The following is a 24,078-nucleotide window of genomic DNA, read 5'->3' on the forward strand; positions in this document are numbered from 1 at the left end:
CCTCACAATGGCTAAAGAACTACCATCATGGGTTGACACTCAGGGAAACGGCTCACCACCACCTCGACCGTTATCGAAGCGAAGCACTTTCGCTGTTGTGCTTGCTGCTATCCTGTTCTACCACGTTGCCGTTACGATCTTGGGCCCGTACTGTGCGTGGTGCTCTTGGGCGAAACTCGGCGCGAGTAGAGTTGACCCCGCGGAGAAAGCAGTGTGCGGAGTGTTTGAGGGAGCTTCGAACTTCACTCAGGAAGATCTAGACGGGAAAGTTGGGGCAGCTGGGAAGGGTTTTAGGTGGGAGGAGGTAAGGTTAGATTATTGATATTCAGAGTCTCTCCTGCGTTTCGAGATTGTTTAGCCGAAAGAGATAGGGTGCTGCATTAAGCAAATTTGGGACGTGCGGTTGGATGCTGTGTCCTTCCTCTCTTCTTGAAGTGCTTTTCGAGTATATGTTCAAGATTCTCATAGTCGAATTTCCCGTCTCAGGAGTACTTCGTGGCTATGACGCCATCATGGGGTCTGGGAAGCTCGTAGTCTCTGTAGCCTTTTGACAGATCTGAGATGCGACTTCCCATATGTCCAACTTCCAGATAGTCCTTCGAGCAACGTGACAAAGATCTCCGTTCAGTCTATATTCCTATCAATCTCTATTTGTTCCCTGGCAGTGGAAGGCTAATTATCGCGCTCTGTACGAATATTCGCTCAACAGCCAGCGCTGACCAGCATGTAGATCACCCCAACGAAAGATCTAGTATTTACCGACTGTTTCAATGGTCTCCAATGCGCCCGCTTAGAGCTCCCGCTTGACTACTGGAACGGCACACACCCCAGCAAGACCATCAGCCTCGCCGTGGCCCGATTGCCGGCGAAAGTTGGATTCGATGATCCACGCTATGGCGGCGCCATCATCGTCAACCCCGGAGGCCCCGGCGGACCAGGAGCACAGTTCATCGAAGGCGCAGGCCATCTCCTACAAAACGTCGTAGATACCGCCCGAGATCCATCTACTGCAGATCCCACGGCCAAATACTATGATATCTTAAGCTTCGACCCTAGGGGAGTGGGTGCATCTACTCCCGGCGGGCATTGCTTTAGGACCGAGGCCGCGAGAGAGTCCTTCGGCTTGCGCAATATGGAAGAGGGCGTTCTTGGGAGCTCGGATGCGGCTCTTGGAAGGAAGCACTCGATGAACAATGCGCTTGGCATGAGTTGTGCCGCGTCAGTTGAGGGTGATCACGACATCAAGTATTTCATGAGCACGGCTTCGGTTGCGAGAGATATGCTTGAGCTTATAGAGAGGTATGGCGAGTGGCGGAATTCTAAATCGAGACACGTCAGTGTTACGACAGAGAACCTTCCCTGCACGACAAAGCAGACAGAATGTTGGGAAACAACAGATCAGGGAAGGAAGAAGCTGGGCTGGTCCCACTTTTCGTCCTGCTCGGAAACGTGGACTCGGACTCCCAAACCAAAGTACGATGCCAGTAAGGAGACGATGCAATACTGGGGTTTCTCATACGGTACCTTCCTAGGCTACACATTCGCTTCCCTATATCCGGACCGAATCGGCAGAATGATTCTGGACGGTGTAGTCAGCGGATCCGACTACGCCAAAACCCGCTGGCACGACAACATGAACGATACCGAAAAGACGATGCAGTACTTCTACGACTGGTGCGTCGCCTCCGGCCCCACCGACTGTCCGCTCGCCAACAGCACATCAACACCACACGACATCCAAATCAAAGTGACCTCCATCGTCAATCATCTCTACCACAACCCCCTCCCCATTGCCGATCCCGAGCCAGACGTAATAACCTTCAGCGACCTCCGCTCCATCATCTTCGGTGCGCTCTACTTCCCACAGACGTCCTTCCCCTTCCTCGCCACAACCCTCGACGCCATCGGCCGCGGCGACGGTTCCGTCCTGGCCCCGTTCCTCACTATTGCGCATACCTTCCGCTGCGCACAGCCGCCCTCCGCCAACCAGACCCAGTCCGCGCCGCGGGACGGCGAGGCCAGCCTCGCGATTGCGTGTGGCGACGGCGATGACCAGGCGGCCTTCAACAACGTCGAATTCCTGGAGCAGTACTGGCGGGACCTAGACGCCAAGAGCCCGAGTGTGGGCGCGGTGTGGGCGAATATCAGGACGACGTGCGCGGGGTGGAAGATCAGGCCGAAGCACAGGTTCACGGGGCCGTTCGAGGGCAACACGTCTCACCCGCTTCTGTGGATCGGGAACACGGCGGATCCGGTCACGCCTGTGGGGGCTGCGCATCAAATGGCTAAGGGGTTTCCGGGCTCGGCTGTGCTGACGCAGGAGAGTGCGGGTGTAAGCTTCAAGTTTTTTATTTTACACCTTCTCAATCCCTGCCTCCGAACCTTGATGAAAACTGGTGGGCGCCGGAGTCGCTGACATCCATCCCAGCACTGCTCCATCTCCGGCATCACTCCCTGCACTATCGATGCTGTACGCACGTACTTCCACCACGGCACCCTGCCAGAGCCGGGCACGATCTGTCGCGCGCCTGACGCCGATGCTGCTGCGGCGTTCTCGGCTGAGCAGTTGAGCGTCCATGCCGCCTACCGAGAGTTTGGCAGGGTCTACGCGAGAGAGGACTGGGCGCTTGGAAAGGGCTTCATGAATCTGAGGCAAAAGGAACTGGCGAAGGCGCTCTGGAACAGGTAGGCAGATACGCGGGTGTGTCTCGGGTTGGCGACATAGCATGGGTTCTGTCGGTCATGGCTCGGCCATGCATTCGTGGGTCCGGCGCTCACAAGAGAGTGATGGATGACCATCTCCCTCTACCAGTGGGATCCTAATATTGAGATGATTGCCATGCAGATCACGCAGAGAGAGGAACGAGGTGAAAGATGAAGGGATGTCGTATTAGGTAGGATGATTATACAAGGTTATTTTGTTTTGCCCAAGCGCCCATGACTTCTCCCCCCATCCCAAACCGTTTTAAGAATGCTATGCACAGCAGAACGCCTGCCTTTATGCCCCGTTACTCCGACACCGATGATGTTCCCACAAGCGGCAAGCCAAGCCAACAGACACGAGTACTCCAATGACCAACCAACGGGACCATCAACAATGCATCCGAGAGCTGAAAACGGCCCAGAACAACACTACATCACACTACATCACAATGCAGTCCTTGTCGCCGCCGCCCTTCTTGCCTTTGGCTTTGTCGGCCGTCATCGGGACGCCCGCTCCCTCGCCCGAGACAGCGGCTCTGATGATCGCAAGACGTTGTTTGGCGCGCTCGTCGCCTTGATCCGCGGCGCGGACGTACCAGACGTTTGCTTCGAGGGGGTCGCGCCGGCAGCCGATGCCCATTTCTGTGAAGTAGCCGACTGCGTATTCTGCTTTTGGAAGGCCTGTGGGAGAGGGCAGTCAGTATACCAGGTATTTCTCCCAGAAATCTGAGAAGCGAAGAGTCTATTGGGAGGAAAGAGTGAATTGAAAAAAGAGGGACGTGGTAACTCACCCATCTCAGCAGCCTTCTTAGCCCACTCATACGCCTCGCACTCGTCCTTCTCCAGCACCGGTTCCGCACCGACCATGTACCACGCGCACAGGTTCATCATCGCCTCCGGGATGCCCGCCTGGGCGGCCCCGTTGTAGAAATGCACGCTGAGCGCCGGATCCCGCGGACAAGCCAGCAAGCCATGCTCATACGCCTCGCCCATCTTCAGGCTCGCAAGCTCATGGCCCAGCTCCGCCGCCTGCGTGAACAGCTGCGCGGCATACGCCTCGTCCTTGAAGACGTCCTCGCCGAAGCCCGTCTGGTGCAGCAGGCCAAGCTCGTACGGCGCGTCTCTGTACTGCGCGTCCGCGCTCTCCGCCGCGCGCTTGAGCCACTTGAGCCCCTCGCGGTACCGCTTCCCCAGCCCCATGTCGCCCGTCAGACACGCCTTGCCGAGCCGCGTCGCGGCGCCGGGATGGTTCTTGGAGGCCGACGCGCGGTAGAACTGCACGGCCTTGGCGTAGTCCTTGCGGCAGCCCCACCCGAACTCGTAGCACAGCCCTGCGCGGTACCCGGCCTCGGCATGGCCGTGTTTGGACGCCGCGACGAAGAGCGGGAACGCGCGGTCCCAGTCCTCCTTGCCCTTGTTAAAGAGGCCGGACGCGTAGCCGTCGCCAAGGTAGTACTGCGCGAAGGGGTAGGCGCGGTCGGCGAGGCGCTGGAGGATGGAGCGCGCTTCGCGGAGCATTTCTGCTTGGGGGTTTGGGCTGGGGGAGGCAGAGGGGTTGGAGGTGCGCCGCATGGTTTTGGCCATGTTGACCATGAAGACGGCGAATTCGTATTGGATGGCGGGATCGTTGGTTTTCTTAACGTTGAGGCGGTACATCTCGAGGGTTTTCTTGGGGTCGAGGAGGGAGGCGTTGGTGCCGACGTTGCTGCGGAGGAAGGCGTTGTCGAAGTTGGTGGCGGCGGGCGCTTGTTGCTGGTAGGGGGTGTTGAGGAGGTCGATGTAGGAAACTGGTCGGCTCTCCGGTGAGCGGCGCTGTGCTGATTGAGGCCGAGCATGGCTGAGGGGTGAGCCGCTGGGCGAAGGTGACAGGTGACGTGGGCCATTAGCTGCTAGGTTGGGCGATGATGTCCGGCCCCGAGCAGCGTTCAACTCCGAACCTAGTGTGTAGGCCGAGCTGGGTCGGGGTAGTGTCGTTTGCGCGGATAGGAGAGCAGAACTGCCGGACTGTCCAGAAGATCCGGTGTTGCCATTTGAAGATGTTTGGGAGTCTGACTTGGAGCTGTTGTTGTCGTCTTGGGCAGGCTTGCGTGGCGAGTCGCTGAAGGGCTGATGGTGGTACTGCAGCGCCGGATAGACTTCTGTGGGCGATGGCGGCTCATCACTGTAATGAGTCCCTTCGGTGGATTCGGTTTCTGCCTCTACGGCACTGCTTGCAGAGTTCCTATACGAGCTGCTCTCAGCAGTGGAGACCTCGGCAACTTGCGAATGATGTGAAGCGTCGGAAATCCGCTTGATTTCTCGTTGCCGGAACGGTATTGTGTGAGTGACGGGTAAGGACGAAGTTGAAGCGCGAGAGTAGTCAGGTTCGGGTGTTTCGAGATCTCGAGATTCGGTTCTTGACCAGGTGCGTGAGCTCGGAGGCGAGGAGTGTATGGATTGTGGAGCAGGACGCTTTTGTACGTAGCCCGGTAAACTATCGACATGGGCATTGTTCTGGGGGGCTTCGCTCAGAGTAATTGAGGGATGCCTCGAGTCATAGGGTGGTCTCCTGCTAAAGGGAAGAGGTGGCAGAGTTGATCGAACATCTTCCTTCTCGTCTATGTAGACCGGGGCGCTGAGGGATACCGTGCGAGGTGGTAACATCTGAATTGCATCTTGATAGCCCATGGCCGGTGTTCCCGCGCCGCCGTAGCCCGGCGTCAGAAGCCTTCTCTTTCTGTGTCCGTCTGATCTGCTCTTCGATATGTATGTAGGGAGCCGAGGCTGGGCAGGATGAGCGGAGGCGATGCAGACGTCTAGACCGTGCGAACGATATTGCGTATGATAGACAGCCGTAATGATAGGCAGCTGAAAGATGGATATCTTCAGCGGATGGCGCGGTGAAAGTCCTTTAGAGGGTTCGTGTCAGCGTCTTTGAAGTCAGTCCGCCAATGGGTCGCGGCTTCCTGCTGGCGTCGAGGCGCGATCTAGCAACGGTGATGCCCCCTAGTCCATGCGGCGTTCAATACTGCTAGCGGCGATCCAAAAGGCCAAATACAATCTCTTCCTTCTTCTCCTCCGGCGGGTGCCCCGGGACCGCTCTGATGTCTGCCGCGTGTCGAGTGGGCTGTTGCTGTCTCGTAAGCACAGCAGCGAGCGCCTCAATGATCGACGACAATATTCTCTGCAGGGATCCCCACCAGAATTGGCGTTTTCCGCTTTCCTGCATGCACAGCTGAATGCTGAGGGCGTGCAGTGCGCCAATCGGCCTTGATGGGTGAATCGTTTGCTCAAGGTTTGCTCACACCCGCCGCCCGCCCGCCGCCTCCTTTGTTCAAGCCTCGGGACCCGAGCGTTCTGCTCTACCCCCGTGCCGATCCGTGCTGAAATAGTTCAATCTCTCCTCAACACCTAAGAGCTGTTTAGGACAGGACTTCCTCTGATGAATTGCGCATGTCCTGCAGGGAGGGTTTGATGCTGGACTGGGAACTGTTCGCCGCGGCTGGCCGAGGCACCTTTCGAGCACTCCGGGAAAGGCTACTGTTTGTCGGCACTGCAGAAGTCCACCTTCAAGTCACACTGGCACCGCTAGCAAGAGGTAGCAGCCGCGTGTTTGATAGACGCGGTGCTCGACTATCATTCGAGGTGTGCGGATCGGCGCGACAGGAATGCGGCTCCCTGCGTGCGTCAACCTTATTGAGAGCTTGGGGATCCATGCTTGTTTGTGTGCGAGACCGACTTCAAATGCCAGCTTGTAGATGTGTGGGAGCCCATAGATGACCTCAGAGTTGGGTACGTACTGGACATGGCACCGCATTCGCTATGTTGTTGAGAGCACAATGCCATGCAGATGGGGTTTGACACAGGTGTCTTAAGTAAAAATATGCCAGCGGTTATGGCCGCTGTTTGCTGAGAGAAGAAGCTCACAGCACCAGCGGGCTACTATAACGTTGCCTGAACTTGGCGAGTACTTCTATGGGATAGCTTTCCTATTGCGATGCAGTTTCTATGGTAGTGCTTTTGGCACAAGAATCCTCTTCCTGCAGCAATCCGGTCAATGGGTGTCCTCGATACTGGTCTAGACGAAGGTGTTCTCATGGCTTTATGGATATCTCCTACAACGGTCTGGACCTTCTAATGCAAGAGGATTTAAGCGTTCCCGTATGCATAGCCGTTGAGGTAAGCCCCCCTGATGGCGAACACTCCGTGATGCCTCGAATAACGAGCTCTGCACACTCGTCATCGCGCTGGCCTCTGGCTTTACGTTGTTCTTGGCTAGATGTCTAATATACGTTGGATCGTGAACACTGTCGAGACACATGGATGACTGCAGCTGTGATTCAAGGTTGTTCAGGATGGGATTGAGGCTGTTCCATGCCATACGGGAGCGAGCGGCTCTAGCGCACCTGGGCATTGTGCTGAACGAATAGCGGCCGCCACGCCCAAGCCGCTGTCCAGGAATAGAGAGGGTCTCCCATGCGATCCGTTCTGCTCACCTCATCAGGAGGCGCTCTCATCCATCTCCTCCCCTGTTCCGACATCTTCAAGCGTTGCACAGGCCTCTCGTTGTGTGCATTCCGCTTCAGTCGCTCGTTCGCAGCTTCTCTGCTGGTACTCCAGTTCCCTCACTCCGACGTTCGTTCTTGCCGCACAGCCTTGCGTGTCCTCTGTGCGTTGCCGTCCGTCTGTTGTGAAACGTCTGGGGCGCAGAAAAAAGTCGTCCCAAACAATCCACATCCCAGTCTGCAGACCACCAGCAGCCTTACCCGGCGGTCCGTCTCTCATTGTTTGCGGCCGCCATCTGGCCGGAATACGATCTTAGAACGTTACGACAGGCTTACCTTGGGCGTGGAACGAGCATTGGGGGGCGACGGGTTGGAGTTGTTTGCATCTGCTGTTTGGGAGGCTGTCCGATATTTTAGAGTTCCTTGTAGGTGGTCGACGGGTCTGATGCCGCCGCGCGGCAGGGCTCTTTGTCTGGAATGCAGCTAACACGCATTCTTCAGGCCCATAATGTCTTTACCAGAACGACCGAATCCTACCTCGCCGAGGCGAGAACACAGGCATGCGCCACGGTCTTCTCCATACAGAGATTCACCACAGCGAAGACGACGGCCCTCAGACGTCGAGGCACGGCCTTACGACCGCTCCTCTCACCGAAAAGTGCCCTCAATTTCTTACACACAGCCTGTACCTACACATAGCATGCCCGTCGATCGAGGCGCCGCTCGGGCGACACAGGCAGAGTCTGACCTCGGGCGCAAGAAGAGCTTGGTTCGGCCGGAGCGCAACCGCATAGACAGAGACCACCCGAATTACCACTACCGAAAACATGCGCAGAACATGACCACCCTCCCCTCGAGCACCGGTAACGATCTGACATCGGAGGAACATGGTGAGGCGGAGACTGTCACGTCGGACGAGGCGGACGTGAAGAGCTTGCAACCTGCCCCAAGGGGCTATTCAGACAGACCACGACCGCGAGACGAGGGCGGTTCGCCACTCAGGAGGGACCAGAGCGCCAAGTCACAACGGAAGTTGACACGGAAGGATACTCGGACCCTCGAGTCGGAGGAGAAGCAGCGCCAAAAAGTCAAAGATGCCGCCCGGCCGTTGAGTTTATGGAGCGTTTACTGCGGAGTGGTCACATTCTGGTGTCCCGATGCCGTATTGCGGTGTTTTGGCAAGCCGGCGAAACCCCAGCAGCGCGCGTGGCGCGAAAAGATGGGCCTCATCAGCATCATCCTGCTGATATGTGCGTTTGTCGGCTTCCTGACATTCGGTTTCACGGAGACGGTGTGCAAGCAGGGAGGCCCACAGCGGTTGCGAATCAACAAGGTAGATGCGGGATTCATGATATTCCATGGACAAGCATACGACCTGTCGAGATCGCAGCATCCACAAGCTCGTGGCGTACCAAACTTTGCTAATGTTCTCTTTGACTTACAAGAGAAGAATGGGGGCAAAGATGGCAGCTTCCTCTTCCAGAATGTCAATGGACAGTGCAAAGGATTGATCACCGCTGCCGAGGGCTCGGATGTCCCATCCTCAGACAATGGCCGCGAGTTAGCCTGGTACTTCCCGTGTACACCTTTCAACCAGGATGGATCCAGTGAGCCACCCAGCAACGCCTCGTTCTATCTCGGGTATGCCTGCCATACGTCGCGAACTGCCCGGGACTCATTTTATAATGAACTCCACAGCTCCGGCGATGTGTATTTCACATGGGACGACATCAGAAACTCGAGCCGGAACCTTATGGTCTGGGGCGGAGATGTACTGGATCTAGACTTGCTGCAATGGTTCAACACAAGCCAGGTTGCGGTTCCGGACGAGTTTGAACGGATTAGGACCAATCCCAACGTTAGAGGCATTGACGTTACCCGTGCCTTTGCATCGAACAGAGAAAAGCAGATCGCTAGATGCTTCACCGAGATCATCAAGGTCGGATCGATCGATACAGAGTCTGTCGGTTGCATTGCTTCTCAGGTAGTGCTCTATGTGTCTCTTGTGTTCATCTTGTCCATCGTCCTGGTCAAGTTCTTGCTTGCGCTCTGCTTCCAGTGGTTTCTTTGCCGCCGCTTTGGCGCCTCAAAAACAACGCTTGGACCGGAGAACTCGAAGAAGCGGAAGCAGCAGATAGAAGACTGGACTGAAGACATCTACCGGGCGCCACCAAAACTTGCAGACCCAATTGGCGGCATGGCCGATAGGTCAAGCAAGCGCGGCAGTCAGTTCTTCCCAACCACGTCGAGATTCACCAGCCCGTATGCCATCGAGCGAGCAACCGCCAGAAAGAGTACAGCACCTACTACCATGGCCAGTCAGACATCTACCGCACGACTGCTATCTTCAGGGGGCGGCACGATCTACAAGCAAGGGAACCACAGCCAGGGAACACTGCCTACCTATGTTGACTCCCAGGGCACCAAGACTTCGATGCAGGAAAGCAGAGCCAGCTTGCTGCTCTCAGGTACGACGGGCCAGCAGAGGTTCTCCAGCGTGATGGGCGAGTCCGATGGGCCAGGTCCAGCGGGCTTCATCCACGATGCTGTCGTGCCACAGCCGCCTCCCGAGTGGCAGCCTTTCGGTTATCCTTTGGCCCACGCCATTTGTCTGGTCACAGCCTATTCCGAAGGAGAGGAAGGTCTGAGGACGACTCTCGACTCTATCGCCACAACGGACTATCCCAACAGCCACAAGCTCATCTTAGTCATCTGCGATGGTATAATCAAAGGCAAAGGCGAGGCTTTATCAACACCGGACATCGCTCTTGGAATGATGAAGGACCATGCAATCTCCCCCGGCGACGTTCAGGCTTTCTCCTACGTTGCGGTAGCCAGCGGGTCAAAGCGCCACAACATGGCCAAGATCTACTCAGGCTTCTACGACTATGGCAGAGATTCCAGGATCCCTGGTGAGAAGCAGCAGCGCGTCCCGATGATGGTCGTCGTCAAATGCGGAACGCCCGACGAAGCGAGCAAAAGTAAACCGGGTAATCGGGGCAAGCGAGACAGTCAGATCATCCTGATGTCTTTCTTACAGAAAGTCATGTTCGACGAACGGATGACTGAGCTCGAGTTTGAGATGTTCAACGGCATATGGAAGATAACAGGCATCTCGCCAGACTTCTACGAGATCGTTCTCATGGTTGACGCTGATACGAAAGTGTTCCCGGACAGCTTGACGCACATGATCTCAGCGATGGTCAAGGATCCGGAGATTATGGGCCTGTGCGGTGAGACGAAGATAGCAAACAAGCGACAGAGTTGGGTTTCCATGATCCAGGTGTTCGAGTAAGTAGCCGGACTTCGTGTGCACTGCACGCACACTGCTGACCTGACGCTTAGGTACTTCATCTCCCACCACCTGTCAAAATCTTTCGAGTCCGTGTTCGGTGGTGTCACCTGTCTGCCCGGTTGCTTCTGCATGTATCGCATCAAAACACCAAAGGGCGGGCAAAACTACTGGGTGCCCATCTTAGCGAACCCCGATATTGTGGAGCATTACTCCGAAAACGTGGTTGACACGCTACACAAGAAGAACCTGCTGCTGCTTGGCGAGGATCGGTATCTGTCAACGCTTATGCTGAAAACATTCCCGAAGCGGAAGCAGGTCTTCGTTCCACAGGCTGTCTGCAAGACCACCGTCCCCGACCAGTTCAGTGTGCTGCTTTCACAGCGTCGGCGGTGGATCAACAGTACCGTGCACAATCTGATGGAGCTAGTGCTCGTCAGAGACCTGTGCGGAACGTTCTGCTTCAGCATGCAGTTTGTTGTGTTTATTGAGTTGGTCGGAACGCTAGTGCTTCCGGCTGCCATCTCGTTCACTATCTACCTAAGTAAGTTCTCGCTAAAGGCTACTACATTGAGACAGACACTGACTAAGCCTCAGTCGCCATCTCCATCAAAGCGGCAATTGAGCGCACCGAAGCGCCGCTTATCCCGCTTCTTCTTCTCGCGCTCATTCTTGGCCTCCCGGCCGTTTTGATCGTGCTAACGGCGCACCGTTGGTCCTACGTTGGGTGGATGTTCATCTACCTGCTCTCGCTGCCGATCTGGAACTTAGTCCTCCCGACCTACGCCTACTGGAAGTTCGACGACTTCAGCTGGGGCGACACGCGCAAGACGGCGGGCGAGAAGGTGAAGAAGGCAGGTATCGAGTACGAGGGCGAGTTCGACAGCAGCAAGATAACGATGAAACGCTGGGGCGACTTCGAGCAAGGTAAGTCCCTTGCAGGCGGTGTTTCGCGTGCACGATTGCATCTCCGATCATGCAGTAGCTGACACGGCCCGCCATCGACAGAACGAAGACTCAAACCTCCGGGCACCGGCTACTCGCAGCGATCAACGTCGGTCGGAGGCTGGCCCCCGCATAAACAGCATGGGTACGAGCCGTATTACGATCACTGATGCGCATCTCTGCTTTCTCTACTCTGGGTCAAATGGCCGGCGTTGTCCTAGGTTTTTCCATTGCTAGCGCGGGCTTTGCTCGGTGTCGGTGCCATGGTGCAGGGGTGGTGCTTTGCTTGGGATGTCCAGGGTGGTCAGCGCAGCGCTTGGATTGTGTATATGACGTGTCGTATTGCTGGTGTGTACAAAGCCGTCCAGATCCGGCACCTCTGCGCTGTCATCTTCTGTATGCATGTAGCCTGAGCGCGGCGTTCCATCACACATCGCTTAACCCATCTCGAGACATTGTTGCACGGAACACAAGTGACATGATTTCCCTCCCGTGCATTAATTATCGAGCAAAAGCGAGAGTCAGCTCACGTTTGCGCTGACCAGGTGCTGAGGAAGGGCAAGAAACGGCCCCATCCCTGGATCGTTTGTGAGTTTATGCGGCTGTGGCCAGAAGCGGCATTCTTAACGGCGTCGATCCTTGGAAGCCTCTGCTGGGGGCATGCAGCCACCCTTCACTGACTTTGTTGTCCGTCACCGCTGTCCCTGTCCGATGCGGCAAAGACGCCCAACCCATTGGCTCTTGCTGCGACCTGGGCCGCTGGAGCGGTCCTGGCGGCTTTCGTCGTTTCGCTTGGGCGCCGCGGGCACAGGCACAAGCACAAACCCTTCCCACGAGGCAGGAGTGGCAGATCAGAAAGTGCCCGCGCTCTCACCCCGCCGCCAGAACGAGCGCAACGTTAAGACAGCGTCTGCGGCACGTTACCTCCGCACGCGTTGTCATGGACGGACCGACTGCAAACTGCCCGTACTTGATCTCGTTTCAAGCTTCGTGGCCGGCCTTAGCTGCGTCTTCACCGCGCTGTCTGTGACCATCTGATCCGAGCCTCCAGGGTCCCGTTCGCATGTCCCACTGCCACTCACCCCACGCCGTATCCTCGACGTACCCTCCACCGACGACTCGACTCGGGCGCTAGAAATAGCATATCGCTTTGACGGTGACTGTTCCACAGGACCCGACCGCCGACCCATCATCGTCGAGGACGCCCACGCACCGCCTCGCCAGCGTTTTTGCCATCGGAAAAGAACCTGCGCCTGTGCGTCTCGATCTCTCCCGCAGGCAGATCCTCTGCTTCCCCTTTGGCATTGTCACCCTCTGTTATGCATCTGGCCGCTGGGACAGGACGCAGATAAACTAGGGACGCCTGCAAACACCTTGTACATATCGCGGAGTCGCAGGCAGGCGGCTTTTCTAGAAGCCGGTACATACCTAGTCATACCACGTTTCTTAGCAGGAGACAGCGCCCACTGTATCACATACCTGTCCTATCAGGACTTCATACTATCCTCAGGTCATAGTAGCAGATATCTGGGTGTCAGACCGCCTGCTGACGTTGTCGTTGGGCATCAACGCTGGGAGCGTTACTGGAAGCCGTGGACGCGCAGTTTTCTTCCATTGGCCATTGGAACTGGTCCGCATTAACTCGGACAACTCAAGAACTGGGCGGGTCTTCGCAGTCACCCAGAGATCAGTCATATAAAATCTTTCTTCACATCTCAACTAGCATTTCGTCATCGCCGCAGCAGCTCCAGTCACGCTCGCTAAACGCAAGGCATCCATGGCACCCACTCACAATTCCTTTTACTTTGGACTAGGATCGAGTTCTTCAGCCGCTCATTCGCCACATGCCACCTCCCAAAACTCATACACTGCGCAAGCAGCGCACCCAAGTGGAGAAATCCAGCACGCGCAGGGAGCAATGGAACATATCATGTCCGACGATGAGCAGGCAGGCGGCGTTCCTATCGGATCAACCAGTCTTCCAAGTTCTGTAGACCAAGGCCATTATCCAACATTCAACACGGGCTACTCAGACTTTCCCACCGCGCCGGCGACCGCGTCGCAGACACTTCATCCCGCCGTAGCCCCGTATTTCGCCGCAGATTTCGATGATGATCTCTACACCGGAGGCGCCCCGGGCGGCGAGAGTGATGTCTCAATCTTTCTTGACACCTGGAGGGGTGTCAGCCTCCGGCATCCGAACTCAGCGAATGTTGTTGGCTCAAAGGCGTCGACGTTCAGGCACATTGAACGGCCTAGGACAGTGGATAGGAAGCAACTCCAAGGCGACCGCTTTGACATTCAAGGTATTAACTGGGAAGCGCTGGAGACAACTAGGGAGACGGCTAGGGCCATCCGAGAAAACTTTGCTCATGCATCTCATGGGCGAAACCATCTCCATCTAAACGTAGGTCCCAACAGCCTTCCTGGACAGCTGTATCACTCTGACGGGCAACAGCTTGCGAAGCCTCTACCTGATACCGACAGCTTCTTTCGTTTCCGTAGAATGAACACCGAGCACCGAGCCTGGATCGCGCACTTCCAACTCCGCAACGTCATCTCCGCCACCTCTCAACATGACATATACTACGCCAAAGGCTCAAAAGTTATGCGCACTGATGCCTATAACATGCGGACGTCCTGCCTGATGGATCTCCCCCCAGTCGCCGGTTCGTCTGACGCCGGCGGCTTCCGCGTAACCGCACTGACAGCCTCCTCCAACACCCTCATCGCCGGGGGCTTCAAGGGCGAATACGCCATCACCAACCTGCAATCTGGGGTCGGCGCACCTCCAACTGTCGGCTCCGTCACACTATCCTACAATGGGATCGCGACCCACGTGCACGCCTTCGCGCATCGCACCTCCGCACACACAACCGCGGCTTTCTGCTCCAACGACGCCAAGATGCGCATTCTGGACTGTGAGACTGGAACCTTCACCCACACCTTTCCCTACGCCCGCCCCATCAACTGCGCCGCCACCTCCCCGGACGGCCGCCTGCGCGTCGTGGTGGGGGATTGCAACGAAGCGCTCATCACGAACGCGGAGACGGGCCAACCGGTCGAGACACTACGAAATCACACGAATCACGCGTTCGCGTGCGCGTGGGCCGACGACGGGAGGTACGTCGCGACCGGAGCCCAGGACTCTCAAATCGTGGTCTACGACGCAAGATGGTGGAGGGACCCGCTCAGGTTCATCGCGACTGAGGTCGCGTGTGCACGCGCCTTGGCATTTAGCCCTGTCGGCGGCGGGAAGAGGGTGCTGCTTGCTGCAGAGGCGGATGATGTCGTCAACGTGATTGACGCGCAGACGTTTGCGAGCAGGCAGAGCCTCAGTCTCTTTGGGGCGATTGGCGGCATGAGCATCACGCCCGATGGAGGGGACGTCTTCGTCGCGTGCTGCGACAACAAGGTCGGAGGGATTCTGGGGTTCGAGAGGACGGGATATGGGCAGGAGTATGGGCTGGGCGGTTTGTGGAGGAGGGATTGGAAGTATGGGGACCAGAGAATGGTACAGGAGGAACCGGCGGAGTGGGCGACGGATGAGGAGATGAGAAGGGATGGGAGGGTGGTCAAGGGGCCAACTGCGAGGAGTCGAAGGGGGTTGGGGCTCGGTAAGCTGATTGTGTGAGCGTTTGGGGGGGTGATCTTGGACTCCTCAAACCCCCTGCGCCTTATATCAACAGGCGGTCTTGCTCACTCTGCCCCTGCAGCTCTGCGGCACCGGGTCGTGCTTTGCATCTTGGGGATTATATTCGTTTGTATCTACTTTTCAGAGTCGTAGCGCGGCTGTCCTCGCGATTGGCGCACGCCTCATATTCAAGCATTTACACTCGGCCCTGCATCTGGCTCAGATTCGAGGGCCAAACACTCTTTGGAGTCTTGAATCCATTCAGTCACGTTGTCGTATATTTGGCGTGCTGTGTGAGCTCTGCTATACATTTCCGCATTCGGATGTCATATGACGTCTCGCGTTGTTCAAACTTGTCGAGATCCGGTAAGTTTGACGCTCCCTAAGAACAACAAAGTCCCTTTTCGAGACCTCTCTTCCGTCTTTCATTCCCAACTGTTGAGAATATTCCGGGGTTGCCGGCTTTGAGTTAAGCATGACAGGACTTTACGTAAAGCTTGGCATGAAGCACAATCGATAGGAGCGGTCGGGTTACCTTTCTTGCACGTTTCGCGGTCATCCGACGATAAGCGATCCCCAGTACCTATCGGTGCCTGCTCCACTGAGGTGCTCCACGTTCCTCCCTCACTCCACACCGCCGACTTGCATGTCGTAGGGCGTGACTGCAATTCAGAGTCATTCTGTCACTCGTCTCTGCTCCGGTTCCTACTCACTAAACCTCGACTCTACTCTCTCTCTCTCTAATTACTTTCCACGGTCCTGTCTTGGATCTTTGTTTACTCACACAGCCCTGTCCTCTCACTCAGAAACCTCTAACCCGGAAGCAGCCCATTCAACATGGCGCCCCCAGCAGCGATCGAGACCGAAGCTGTCACCGACACCTCGGCCATCGTGCTTCCTAACCCGCTGGCGGCTCCCTTGAAGATCAATGAGCTCTATGGCAGACGGAAGATGCCGCTTAAGAGCCAGTGGGGCGTCGCGGCTGTGTCGAACAGTGAGATGTTTAAATTGAGACCGCAGGAGGGGAAGCTGAAGGCGAAGAATTGGGATTGTAAGTTTTGCTTGTGTGTTTGCTGTCGTTTCCGTAACGGGGGTTGTTGAGGCGGGTCAGAAAGAGGTGTATGGAAGTCCTGTGAGCTCAAGTGCTGCTCGTGAGCACATTAGGGGTTTCGCCAGAGCCGCCGAGCTCACCCTTATGATTGCCATGAGTACAAAGCTCTAGCCCTGTCTTAGTGGGCGACCAGTACCGTTCTCACTCGGTTATCCAATGCCGGGATACTTTTGAGGGCTTAGCTAACACCTCTGTAGACCGCCTGAGCCAAGAAGCTCTCTCCCGGAAAGGCAATTCCCTAAAGCAAGCCGCCAAGTTTCTCGCAACACCGGGCCTTATCTCCCTCGGTGGTGGCATCCCAGCCAGCGACTACTTCCCCTTCGACTCTCTCACGCTCAAAGTCCCCCGCGTCGGCCACTTCTCCGAAGCCGAAGCCCACGCCTCGGGCATGATACTCGAGTCCGGCAAGCACGACCAACTCGAGGACAAAAGCATCCTCGACATCGCCACCGCCTTCAACTACGGGCAAGGCACCGGCACCGCGCAGCTGCTGCGCTGGGTCACCGAGCACACTGAACTCGTCCACGACCCGCCGTACCAGGACTGGGCGTGCACTCTAACCGTCGGCAGCACGTCTGCGCTAGACATGGCCTTCCGGATGTTCACCGAGAAAGGCGACTACGTTCTCTCGGAAGAATACACCTTCGCGACCGCGGTCGAGACCGCGGCGCCCATGGGCGTCAAAGTCGCGGGCGTGAAGATGGACGCGCAGGGCCTGCTCCCAGACTCCATGGACGAGATCCTGACCAACTGGGACGCCGACGCCCGAGGCGCCCGCAAACCCACAGTCCTGTACACGGTCCCGACAGGCCAAAACCCGACAGGCGCGACGCAGGGCCACGCGCGCCGCCGGGCCATCTACGCCGTGGCGCAGAAGCACGACCTCTACATCCTGGAAGACGAGCCCTACTACTTCCTGCAGATGGACCCCTACACCGGCCCCGACGCACCCCCGGCGCCAACGCCCGCGACGCACGAAGAGTTCCTCGCGAACCTGGTGCCGAGCCTGCTCTCCATGGACGTCGACGGGCGCGTCCTGCGCATGGACTCCTTCTCCAAAGTCGTCTCGCCCGGCAGCCGCGTGGGCTGGATCACGGCCTCGGAGCCCATCGTGCGGCGGTACTACATGCACGCGGACGTCAGCACGCAGGGCCCGAGCGGCATGAGCCAGCTGCTGCTGTTCAAGCTGCTGGATGAAGGATGGGGCCACCCGGGGTACCTGGACTGGCTGATGCACATACGCACGTCGTACACGAAGCGGCGCGACGTCATTCTCGCGGCGTGCGAGACGCACCTCCCCAAGGAGGTCGTGAGCTGGGTCCCGCCGATGGCGGGAATGTTTCATTGGTTGCAGATTAAGTATGAGAAGCACCCGGGGTATCCGGCGAAGAGCATCACAGAGCTGGAAGATGAGATCTTTATGCGCAATGTCGGGAACGGGGTGCTCATGATGAAGGGGAGTTGGTTCTACGCCAGCAGTGAGGAGCGGCATGATACGCTGTTCTTCCGCGCGACCTTTGCGGCGGCGCCGTTTGGGAGGATTCAGGAGGCGATCAGGCGGTTTGGAAAAACGCTGAGGGAGAGCTTTGGGCTTGAGATGGTGGAGGATGGGGTGGGTGGGGTGGGTGGGGTTGTGAGCAATGGGGCTGGGGGCAAGGAGAACATGGCGCTTAGCCAGCACGGTGCAAACGGCCACGCTACCAATGGCCACACCCAGAAGCCGGTCTGAAGTTATTCGCAACCAACTGGTGTTAGGGCGGACTCTACTCGACCGCCATTGTCGCGTTGTGCCATCATCAAAACGGATGGCAGGGGTTGCTGTGGTGGCTTTACTTGGCGGACGGACTGAACGAGCATTACCACCCACGGCCCTATGGTCGATTGCTAGCATCCCGACATACACGGACGCGTATCTTTGGGTCCACAGAGAAAGGGTAGAGGTGGCCGAGATACGGCCTTGATGGCGCCGTTCGTCATTACTAGAGCAGCGACCAGAGAGACGGGTTACGAGTTACTGTTCGGCATTATATCTTGGCGTGGAATTCCGACGAGGCATGATATGTTGGAGTATCATACGGTCACATGATAGAGCCGAGAAAAGTGGTTTTTGTTCAAGACGAGAGTCTTTAGCCGAAATAGACTAATACAACTGCCCCGCTTTTGGGGATCTGCTACGAAGAATCGAAAAGACCGGGCCCTAGTTTATGAAGTTCACGCAGAAGAAATGCAATAGTACGCTCCCGAAGACATAATCTGCGAACGCTCTGCGGATAAACCCAACGTCAGCCCCTCGCTTTCGACGTTGCTTTCTAGGAGACGTAGACGGAGTAGATTACTTACCGCTCATCAGAGATACTCTCAAACTCCTTCCTGTTCTCTGGGTTCGTCTGGATGCGCAGCGAGGCTGTGAGGACGAACTGGCCGACTGTGGCGCTGAAGCCAGAGAGGAACGCATTGAAGGGCTGTGGAACCATTACATCAGCTTTTGTTCAGCATCTACACCTCCCTTCCCTCAGCCCCGAAATGTCCGTACAGAACATTCCCTTCTTTTCCCATCATCCTCACCATCTCACCGCCAGGTATAAGGCTGAGGGGGAGAACTCACATAATTCCCCGCAAGCACACAGTACGCAAACTGCACCACGCCCACCACGACCAAGAACCCCATAAACGCATCCATCAGCTTGACTCTTTGTGGCGTCCGGTCAACATAGTTCTGCCATACGCCCTGCACGATCGCCTGCGCGTCGGACGCGTTGCGGAGGCTACTCTTCGAGGACGCGGAGGAGGGGCCTTTGCTTGGTGATGATGGTGAAGTGACGGCGGGATTCGTGGAAGGCTTGGTGGGCTGTGAGGACGTTGGTCGTGTGGGCTGAGAAGCCGCGGAGGTGGTGATGTGGGCGGAGGTCATGGCGCTGGGGGGGACGGCAGCGGGGGTGGTGGTTGTTTGGCGGGGTTTGGGTGCCATTGTTGGTGCTGTGGGGGTTCTTGGAGGGTTGTAGAGAGCTGCGAGGAGTTGTCTGGGGAGTTGTTGGTGATTACGGAAATACTAGTATCTGAGATGGTTGTCGAAAAGGACACCGCGCTGGGGCTGAGCGCACGGACGACGGCGGAGAGCTTCGGTGCATGCAAGGTACGACGAGGCTTGGCGCTAAGTATCGTCGGAGCTGTGCGGCTGTCTACCCCACATCCTTTCGTGAACACTGCAACAGATACGCCCGGCAGAACAAGAACCTACTCAGCTATTACACAGAAGCGACAATGGCAAGTCGAAACTCTACTCTCCTACCACGTCCTCGAACGACGAAGCGCGACTCCATGCGCCTGGCGGCAGCCACTTCGTCCGCTTCCAGTACACACCATCGAATCCAGCTGACACGTCCCAGACATCCCTCGAGAACATCGCCTTCCTCCTCGGCGCCCTGACCGCCGGCGGCGGCATAACCGGCTACGTGCGCACCGGCTCTGTCCCCTCCGTCGCCGCAGGCGTGAGCGTCGGCGCACTGGTAAGCTCCCCCTTCGTCACTCCGTCACCCTAGGAAAGAGGTGATCGCTAAGACACTGCAACAGTACGCCCTCGGCGGGCTCCGCCTCCGCAACCGCGCTCCTTACGGCGTCGAGCTCGCCCTGCTGGCGTCTCTTGTGCTGGCCGGCTCGAGCATTCCGCGCGCGATGAAGACGGGGAAGCCGCTCCCGATCGGGTTGTCGTTGCTCGCGGCGTATGGGCTGTTTAACTTTGGGATGGCGTGGCAGAATCGGATGCGGTGAGCGGGAGAGTGGATGTGAGGCATTGGGTTGGGGAAACGGGGAAAGGGTTTTGGAGACGAGTACTAGGGGAGCGGGAAAAATTGGCAGCTGGGAAGAATTCCAGGGCTTGAGGGTAGCAATGCTTAATATCTGTATTATGGTTCCGATATCCTCGCCCTGTCCTCTCGTGCTCAACCTGTAGCACAGGCGTACATGGCGTCCGCTAGCAATATACTGACATGAAAGCCCCCCAGGCTAGCCAGCATGCGCCCAAGCTATGTAGCCTCCATGTCGGAGCTCCTGCACCGCCTAGATCGTGATAAGAGATATCCACCAAGCCCAGTCATCAGCAACCTCACTCGTACATACCACCATCCTCATCGTCATCCTCAACCTTAACCCTATCCTGCTCCTGCTCATTAAGCAGCTCCCCAATCTCAATACTCTCCGCAAGCACCTCCCTCGCCCTCGCCTCACCAACACCCATATCATCCATGACAAGCCTCGTCGCCAGCTCAGGCACAAGCACAGCTTGGATGTAGCCCGAAACACCCCCAGATGCAATCAGCCTATCGCTCCCCGCTCTCGTCCGTATCGCCGCCGAAAAGGTCTTGGTGATGTGGTCCATCATGACTCTCGCCCCCTTCGGCCCGTAATACCCGGGGGTCAGAGTCTCGGAGGCGCCGGACTTGAGCGTTTGCATCAGGCTTCTATTTTCGCCTTTCGAGACTTTCTCGGCTAGCCGGTCGCGGAAGTGTGAGGGGACGCGTTGCTCCAGGATACTTTCGATGAATGCGTTGTGTCGCCGCATGCGGGTAGGTAAGCGAGCCCAGTTGATGGGGGGGTAGCCGCGCTGGATGCAAGTCTGTTCCGCTTCATGCTGCTTGTGGGCGCGGCAGAATTGGATCTGTTCGCGGAGGGCCATGCGAGGTTTCCCTACCGTCCAGGACCGAAGGAGGTCCGGGTCAACGGGATCACGACACATTGGGCATATAGCGGGAGCATTGTCCTCGTCGGATAGCTTGGTGAGATCTGCTATGGATTTTGCAGGGGATATAATGGGAGAGTCTGGGACGGAGGTAAGAGGAGAGCTGGGTCGATCCGGACCTGTATCTGGTTTAGGATATGGCTTCTCCAGCATGTGACTCGTTTCGTTCAGAAGAGTTTTGATGTTGTCACCTGTGAGTGAGGTCGGTATTATAAAGTCTTGCACGGGTGTCCTGTCGTCCTTGGTAGGACGTTTGGCTGTCCGTGCACTGCGCCTCTTGCCGCGATCATCTCTTTCCTGGTGGGAGCCGAGGGAGGAGTCTGGAGTCGGTATCCCGCTGGGGAATCTGAATGCAGAGGAAGCAGCGTTTCCATCTGCCGTTGATTGACCGCGTGGCTGGACAAAGGGAGCTTCTTTAGGGATTGTATTGTTCTTCTTAGGTTTACGAAACTTTGCAGCGCTTGCCGTATCTTTGAAGCTGTGCGCGCTGCTGTCTGATTCATGAGATTCCTTCTTAGCCGCACCTGAAGGACGCTTAAACGTAAGCTTCTCTGACTTTCGTGCTCCAACCGGGGGTGCTATCCATCCGGACGGACCTGAAATGTTAGCTTTCCTATTTCTAGACGGTGGTTGTGAGGCCGTACCCTTGGCGCTATCTGATTCCTCCGGGCTGTCTGATCTTTCCTTCTTCAATGATGTCTTTGGCTGGAGCGCATGGATATTGGTGCTTTTAGTACGATATGAGACTTCTCGTTTCCTCTTCCTGTCATTGCTCTCTTGGCTCCATTGGAATTCGTTCATTCGATCGTTCCCTTCATCGCGTGAGCCGTTATCCTGTCCCTCATGTTCGCCCTTCGTCTCGACCATCGACTCTGCAGCCTCCGCATCAGCAGATCTTTTGTCGGTTCTTTTGTCTGACCTCTGTTCTTTCTGCACCAATACTCGAGGGGGGTTCTTTCGTGGTGGATGAATCTTAGCATGGCGCGATCGCGTGGGGTGGTATGTCTCAAACTCTGCGGCGGCGTCATCTGACGCTAGCTCCTCATCACTCGAGCCTTTGGGTTCGCAGTGGATGTCATCATCATCTAAAGGTGTTCTCGGGGTCTGCTTTGCGGGTGGTGTATCGGGAGTGTGTTGCTTGCGGTATAGTCGGTTTCCAACGATGCTTATAGGTGGTCCAGAGCTATGCCTGCTCCCCTTCACGCCTGCTTGGATGCCATTTTTCAGGTTGTAGGAATTAACCGGCATGGGCATCTTCGTGGACGTGGAGCTACGCGATACTGTCGCGTTGACATATGACTATCATATGAAGTTGATACGAGGCTCATACGTGGTGAGCTTATCTCAGCCTTATCGACTCAGCCCTACGCCTGACTCGTGCAAATCATTTTTTAATCCGCCGCAACACCACAGCACATCTTTGCGCCGATGCGCTCGACTGCTACACAACCAACTAAACACCCTCTTTGAATCCAGTGCAACCTCAGTCGCCATGTCGACCACTACCTCCCCACCTCCCATCCGCTTCACCGGCTCCAAATACCTCGTTCAACGCCTCGTCGTCAGCACCCTGACCGGCCGCCCAATCCGCATATCCCAAATCCGCTCCAACTCGACAACCAGCCCCGGCCTCCTCCCCCACGAAATCTCCTTCCTCCGCCTCCTCGACACCATAACCAACGGCTCCCTAATCGAATTCTCCATGACCGGCACAACGCTGCTCTACCGCCCCGGCCTCCTCACCGGCTCCGCCCAAGGCTACGGCGCCGACACCTCCGGCGTCCTAAAGCACGAGCTGCCCCGCGAATGCACGCGCGGCGTGTCCTACTACCTCCTCCCGCTGTGCCTCCTCGCGCCCTTCAGCAAAGCTGCGCTAAACGTCCTCTTCACGGGCGCGGGCGTCATAACCTCCTCCACGCCCAGCACGGGCGACATAAGCGTCGACACGGTGCGCACCGCCATCCTCCCGCTCTACAGAAGCTTTGGCATCGAGAACAACATCGAGCTCCGCATCCTCCGCCGCTCGAACCCGGGCCCCGGCAACCGCGGCGGCGGGGGTGAAGTCCAGCTGCTCTTCGGACACCAGGTGCGCCTGCCTAAGACCGTGCACCTGCTCAACCCAGGCCGCGTCAAGAGCATCAAAGGCGTGGCATACGCGACGGGCGTCTCTGCCGCCAACAACGCGCGCATGATCGAGGCGGCCCGGGGCGTGCTGAACCCGTTCGTCGCGAATACGTATATCTTCAGCGACGTGAGCAGCGCGCCGTTGGTGCCGGATGGCTCGAAAACCGCCCAGCCTGGGGCCAAGAGGAAGATAGGCGTGGGCTTTGGGATCAGTCTTGTTGCGGAGAGCTCGACGGGCGCGCTGTGGAGCGCGGATGTGGCGAGTCCGCCGGAGGGGGGCGTGCCGCCGGAGGATGTGGGGAGGGGGGCCGCGTATCAGCTTCTGGAAACGATATCAAAGGGGGGGTATGTGTCGGCTGTGGCGGCGCCGACGGTGTTAACGCTTATGGCGATGGGGAGTGAGGATGTGGGGAGGGTGAAGATGGGGAGGGATGTCTTGGGGACGAAGGAGGTTGTTAGCTTGGCTAGGGACCTGAGGGCGTTTGGTGCGAGTGGGTGGGGTCTTAGGGATGCGGATGAGGATGAGCAGGGAGATGTCGTGGTTAGTGTTGTGGGTAGGGGCGTGGGCAATGTCGGAAGAAAGATTGCGTGAACGATCGACAAATCCGATATGAGGGCGCAAACTTCGCGAACACCGCGGCACATTAGTGTGCGGCAGCGATGACTTTTAACGCAAAGCTATGCCAGGCCTTGGCCATTGGCCAGAGAGAACTCCGAGGGCCTGCTGGAGGCCTACGCGGCCGCAGGGTGGAGTTCGAAGTGTAAGGACTATGCGCCAGCTATGCTTCAGGAAGGTTGGTGTGAGAGAAGGAGGAGTATGACGAATATTGAGGTAGACAAAGTGTACCCACTCGGGCGGGTGCTGAAACGGAGAGCCAAGACATGGATTGAAGCTTATGCGCACGAGAATCTGTCAACAAGGTCAAAGTTCGGTTTTTCCCTACCTGATTTGCCGTTTTGGTACGAAGTCTCGATCGAGCTGAACCTGTAATGATGTGCTGGCAAGAACACCAGACCAGAGTCCTGTAAACATACAAGAGAAATCATTCA

The 24,078-nt window shown here is 57.0% G+C and overlaps 9 protein-coding genes across 9 annotated transcripts; 6 read left to right on the forward strand and 3 right to left on the reverse strand.

Annotated features, from left to right (window-relative positions):
* Nucleotides 1–575: 575 nt before the first annotated feature.
* Nucleotides 576–2,689, forward strand: W97_01225 (uncharacterized protein; the record flags this gene model as incomplete). Its single annotated transcript, XM_007779133.1, has 4 exons — nucleotides 576–593; nucleotides 731–1,339; nucleotides 1,403–2,332; nucleotides 2,429–2,689. The coding sequence occupies 4 exons, from the start codon at nucleotides 576–578 to the stop codon at nucleotides 2,687–2,689; spliced, it is 1,818 nt and encodes a 605-aa protein (XP_007777323.1).
* Nucleotides 2,690–3,142: 453 nt separating this feature from the next.
* W97_01226 (uncharacterized protein) lies at nucleotides 3,143–5,370 on the reverse strand (the record flags this gene model as incomplete). The annotated part of the gene is made up of 2 exons (XM_007779134.1): nucleotides 3,143–3,384; nucleotides 3,495–5,370. 2 exons carry the CDS (start codon nucleotides 5,368–5,370, stop codon nucleotides 3,143–3,145), a joined length of 2,118 nt encoding a protein of 705 aa, XP_007777324.1.
* A 2,325-nt stretch (nucleotides 5,371–7,695) lies between these two features.
* Nucleotides 7,696–11,594, forward strand: W97_01227 (chitin synthase 4; the record flags this gene model as incomplete). Its single annotated transcript, XM_007779135.1, has 4 exons — nucleotides 7,696–10,478; nucleotides 10,533–11,023; nucleotides 11,077–11,406; nucleotides 11,488–11,594. 4 exons carry the CDS (start codon nucleotides 7,696–7,698, stop codon nucleotides 11,592–11,594), a joined length of 3,711 nt encoding a protein of 1,236 aa, XP_007777325.1.
* Nucleotides 11,595–13,354: 1,760 nt separating this feature from the next.
* W97_01228 (uncharacterized protein) lies at nucleotides 13,355–15,058 on the forward strand (the record flags this gene model as incomplete). Its single annotated transcript, XM_007779136.1, has 2 exons — nucleotides 13,355–13,831; nucleotides 13,883–15,058. 2 exons carry the CDS (start codon nucleotides 13,355–13,357, stop codon nucleotides 15,056–15,058), a joined length of 1,653 nt encoding a protein of 550 aa, XP_007777326.1.
* Nucleotides 15,059–15,895: 837 nt separating this feature from the next.
* W97_01229 (uncharacterized protein) lies at nucleotides 15,896–17,898 on the forward strand (the record flags this gene model as incomplete). Its single annotated transcript, XM_007779137.1, has 2 exons — nucleotides 15,896–16,109; nucleotides 16,367–17,898. 2 exons carry the CDS (start codon nucleotides 15,896–15,898, stop codon nucleotides 17,896–17,898), a joined length of 1,746 nt encoding a protein of 581 aa, XP_007777327.1.
* A 468-nt stretch (nucleotides 17,899–18,366) lies between these two features.
* Nucleotides 18,367–19,137, reverse strand: W97_01230 (uncharacterized protein; the record flags this gene model as incomplete). The annotated part of the gene is made up of 3 exons (XM_007779138.1): nucleotides 18,367–18,433; nucleotides 18,510–18,631; nucleotides 18,775–19,137. The coding sequence occupies 3 exons, from the start codon at nucleotides 19,135–19,137 to the stop codon at nucleotides 18,367–18,369; spliced, it is 552 nt and encodes a 183-aa protein (XP_007777328.1).
* A 93-nt stretch (nucleotides 19,138–19,230) lies between these two features.
* On the forward strand, nucleotides 19,231–19,937 carry W97_01231 (uncharacterized protein; the record flags this gene model as incomplete). Its single annotated transcript, XM_007779139.1, has 3 exons — nucleotides 19,231–19,302; nucleotides 19,382–19,675; nucleotides 19,740–19,937. The coding sequence occupies 3 exons, from the start codon at nucleotides 19,231–19,233 to the stop codon at nucleotides 19,935–19,937; spliced, it is 564 nt and encodes a 187-aa protein (XP_007777329.1).
* Nucleotides 19,938–20,271: 334 nt separating this feature from the next.
* On the reverse strand, nucleotides 20,272–22,158 carry W97_01232 (uncharacterized protein; the record flags this gene model as incomplete). Its single annotated transcript, XM_007779140.1, has 2 exons — nucleotides 20,272–21,500; nucleotides 21,549–22,158. The coding sequence occupies 2 exons, from the start codon at nucleotides 22,156–22,158 to the stop codon at nucleotides 20,272–20,274; spliced, it is 1,839 nt and encodes a 612-aa protein (XP_007777330.1).
* A 238-nt stretch (nucleotides 22,159–22,396) lies between these two features.
* W97_01233 (18S rRNA biogenesis protein RCL1) lies at nucleotides 22,397–23,620 on the forward strand (the record flags this gene model as incomplete). Its single annotated transcript, XM_007779141.1, has 1 exon — nucleotides 22,397–23,620. The coding sequence occupies one exon, from the start codon at nucleotides 22,397–22,399 to the stop codon at nucleotides 23,618–23,620; it is 1,224 nt and encodes a 407-aa protein (XP_007777331.1).
* Nucleotides 23,621–24,078: the final 458 nt, after the last annotated feature.

This window comes from Coniosporium apollinis, assembly GCF_000281105.1.
Source record: "Coniosporium apollinis CBS 100218 chromosome Unknown supercont1.4, whole genome shotgun sequence".
In the NCBI taxonomy this organism is placed as follows: Eukaryota; Fungi; Ascomycota; class Dothideomycetes; genus Coniosporium; species Coniosporium apollinis.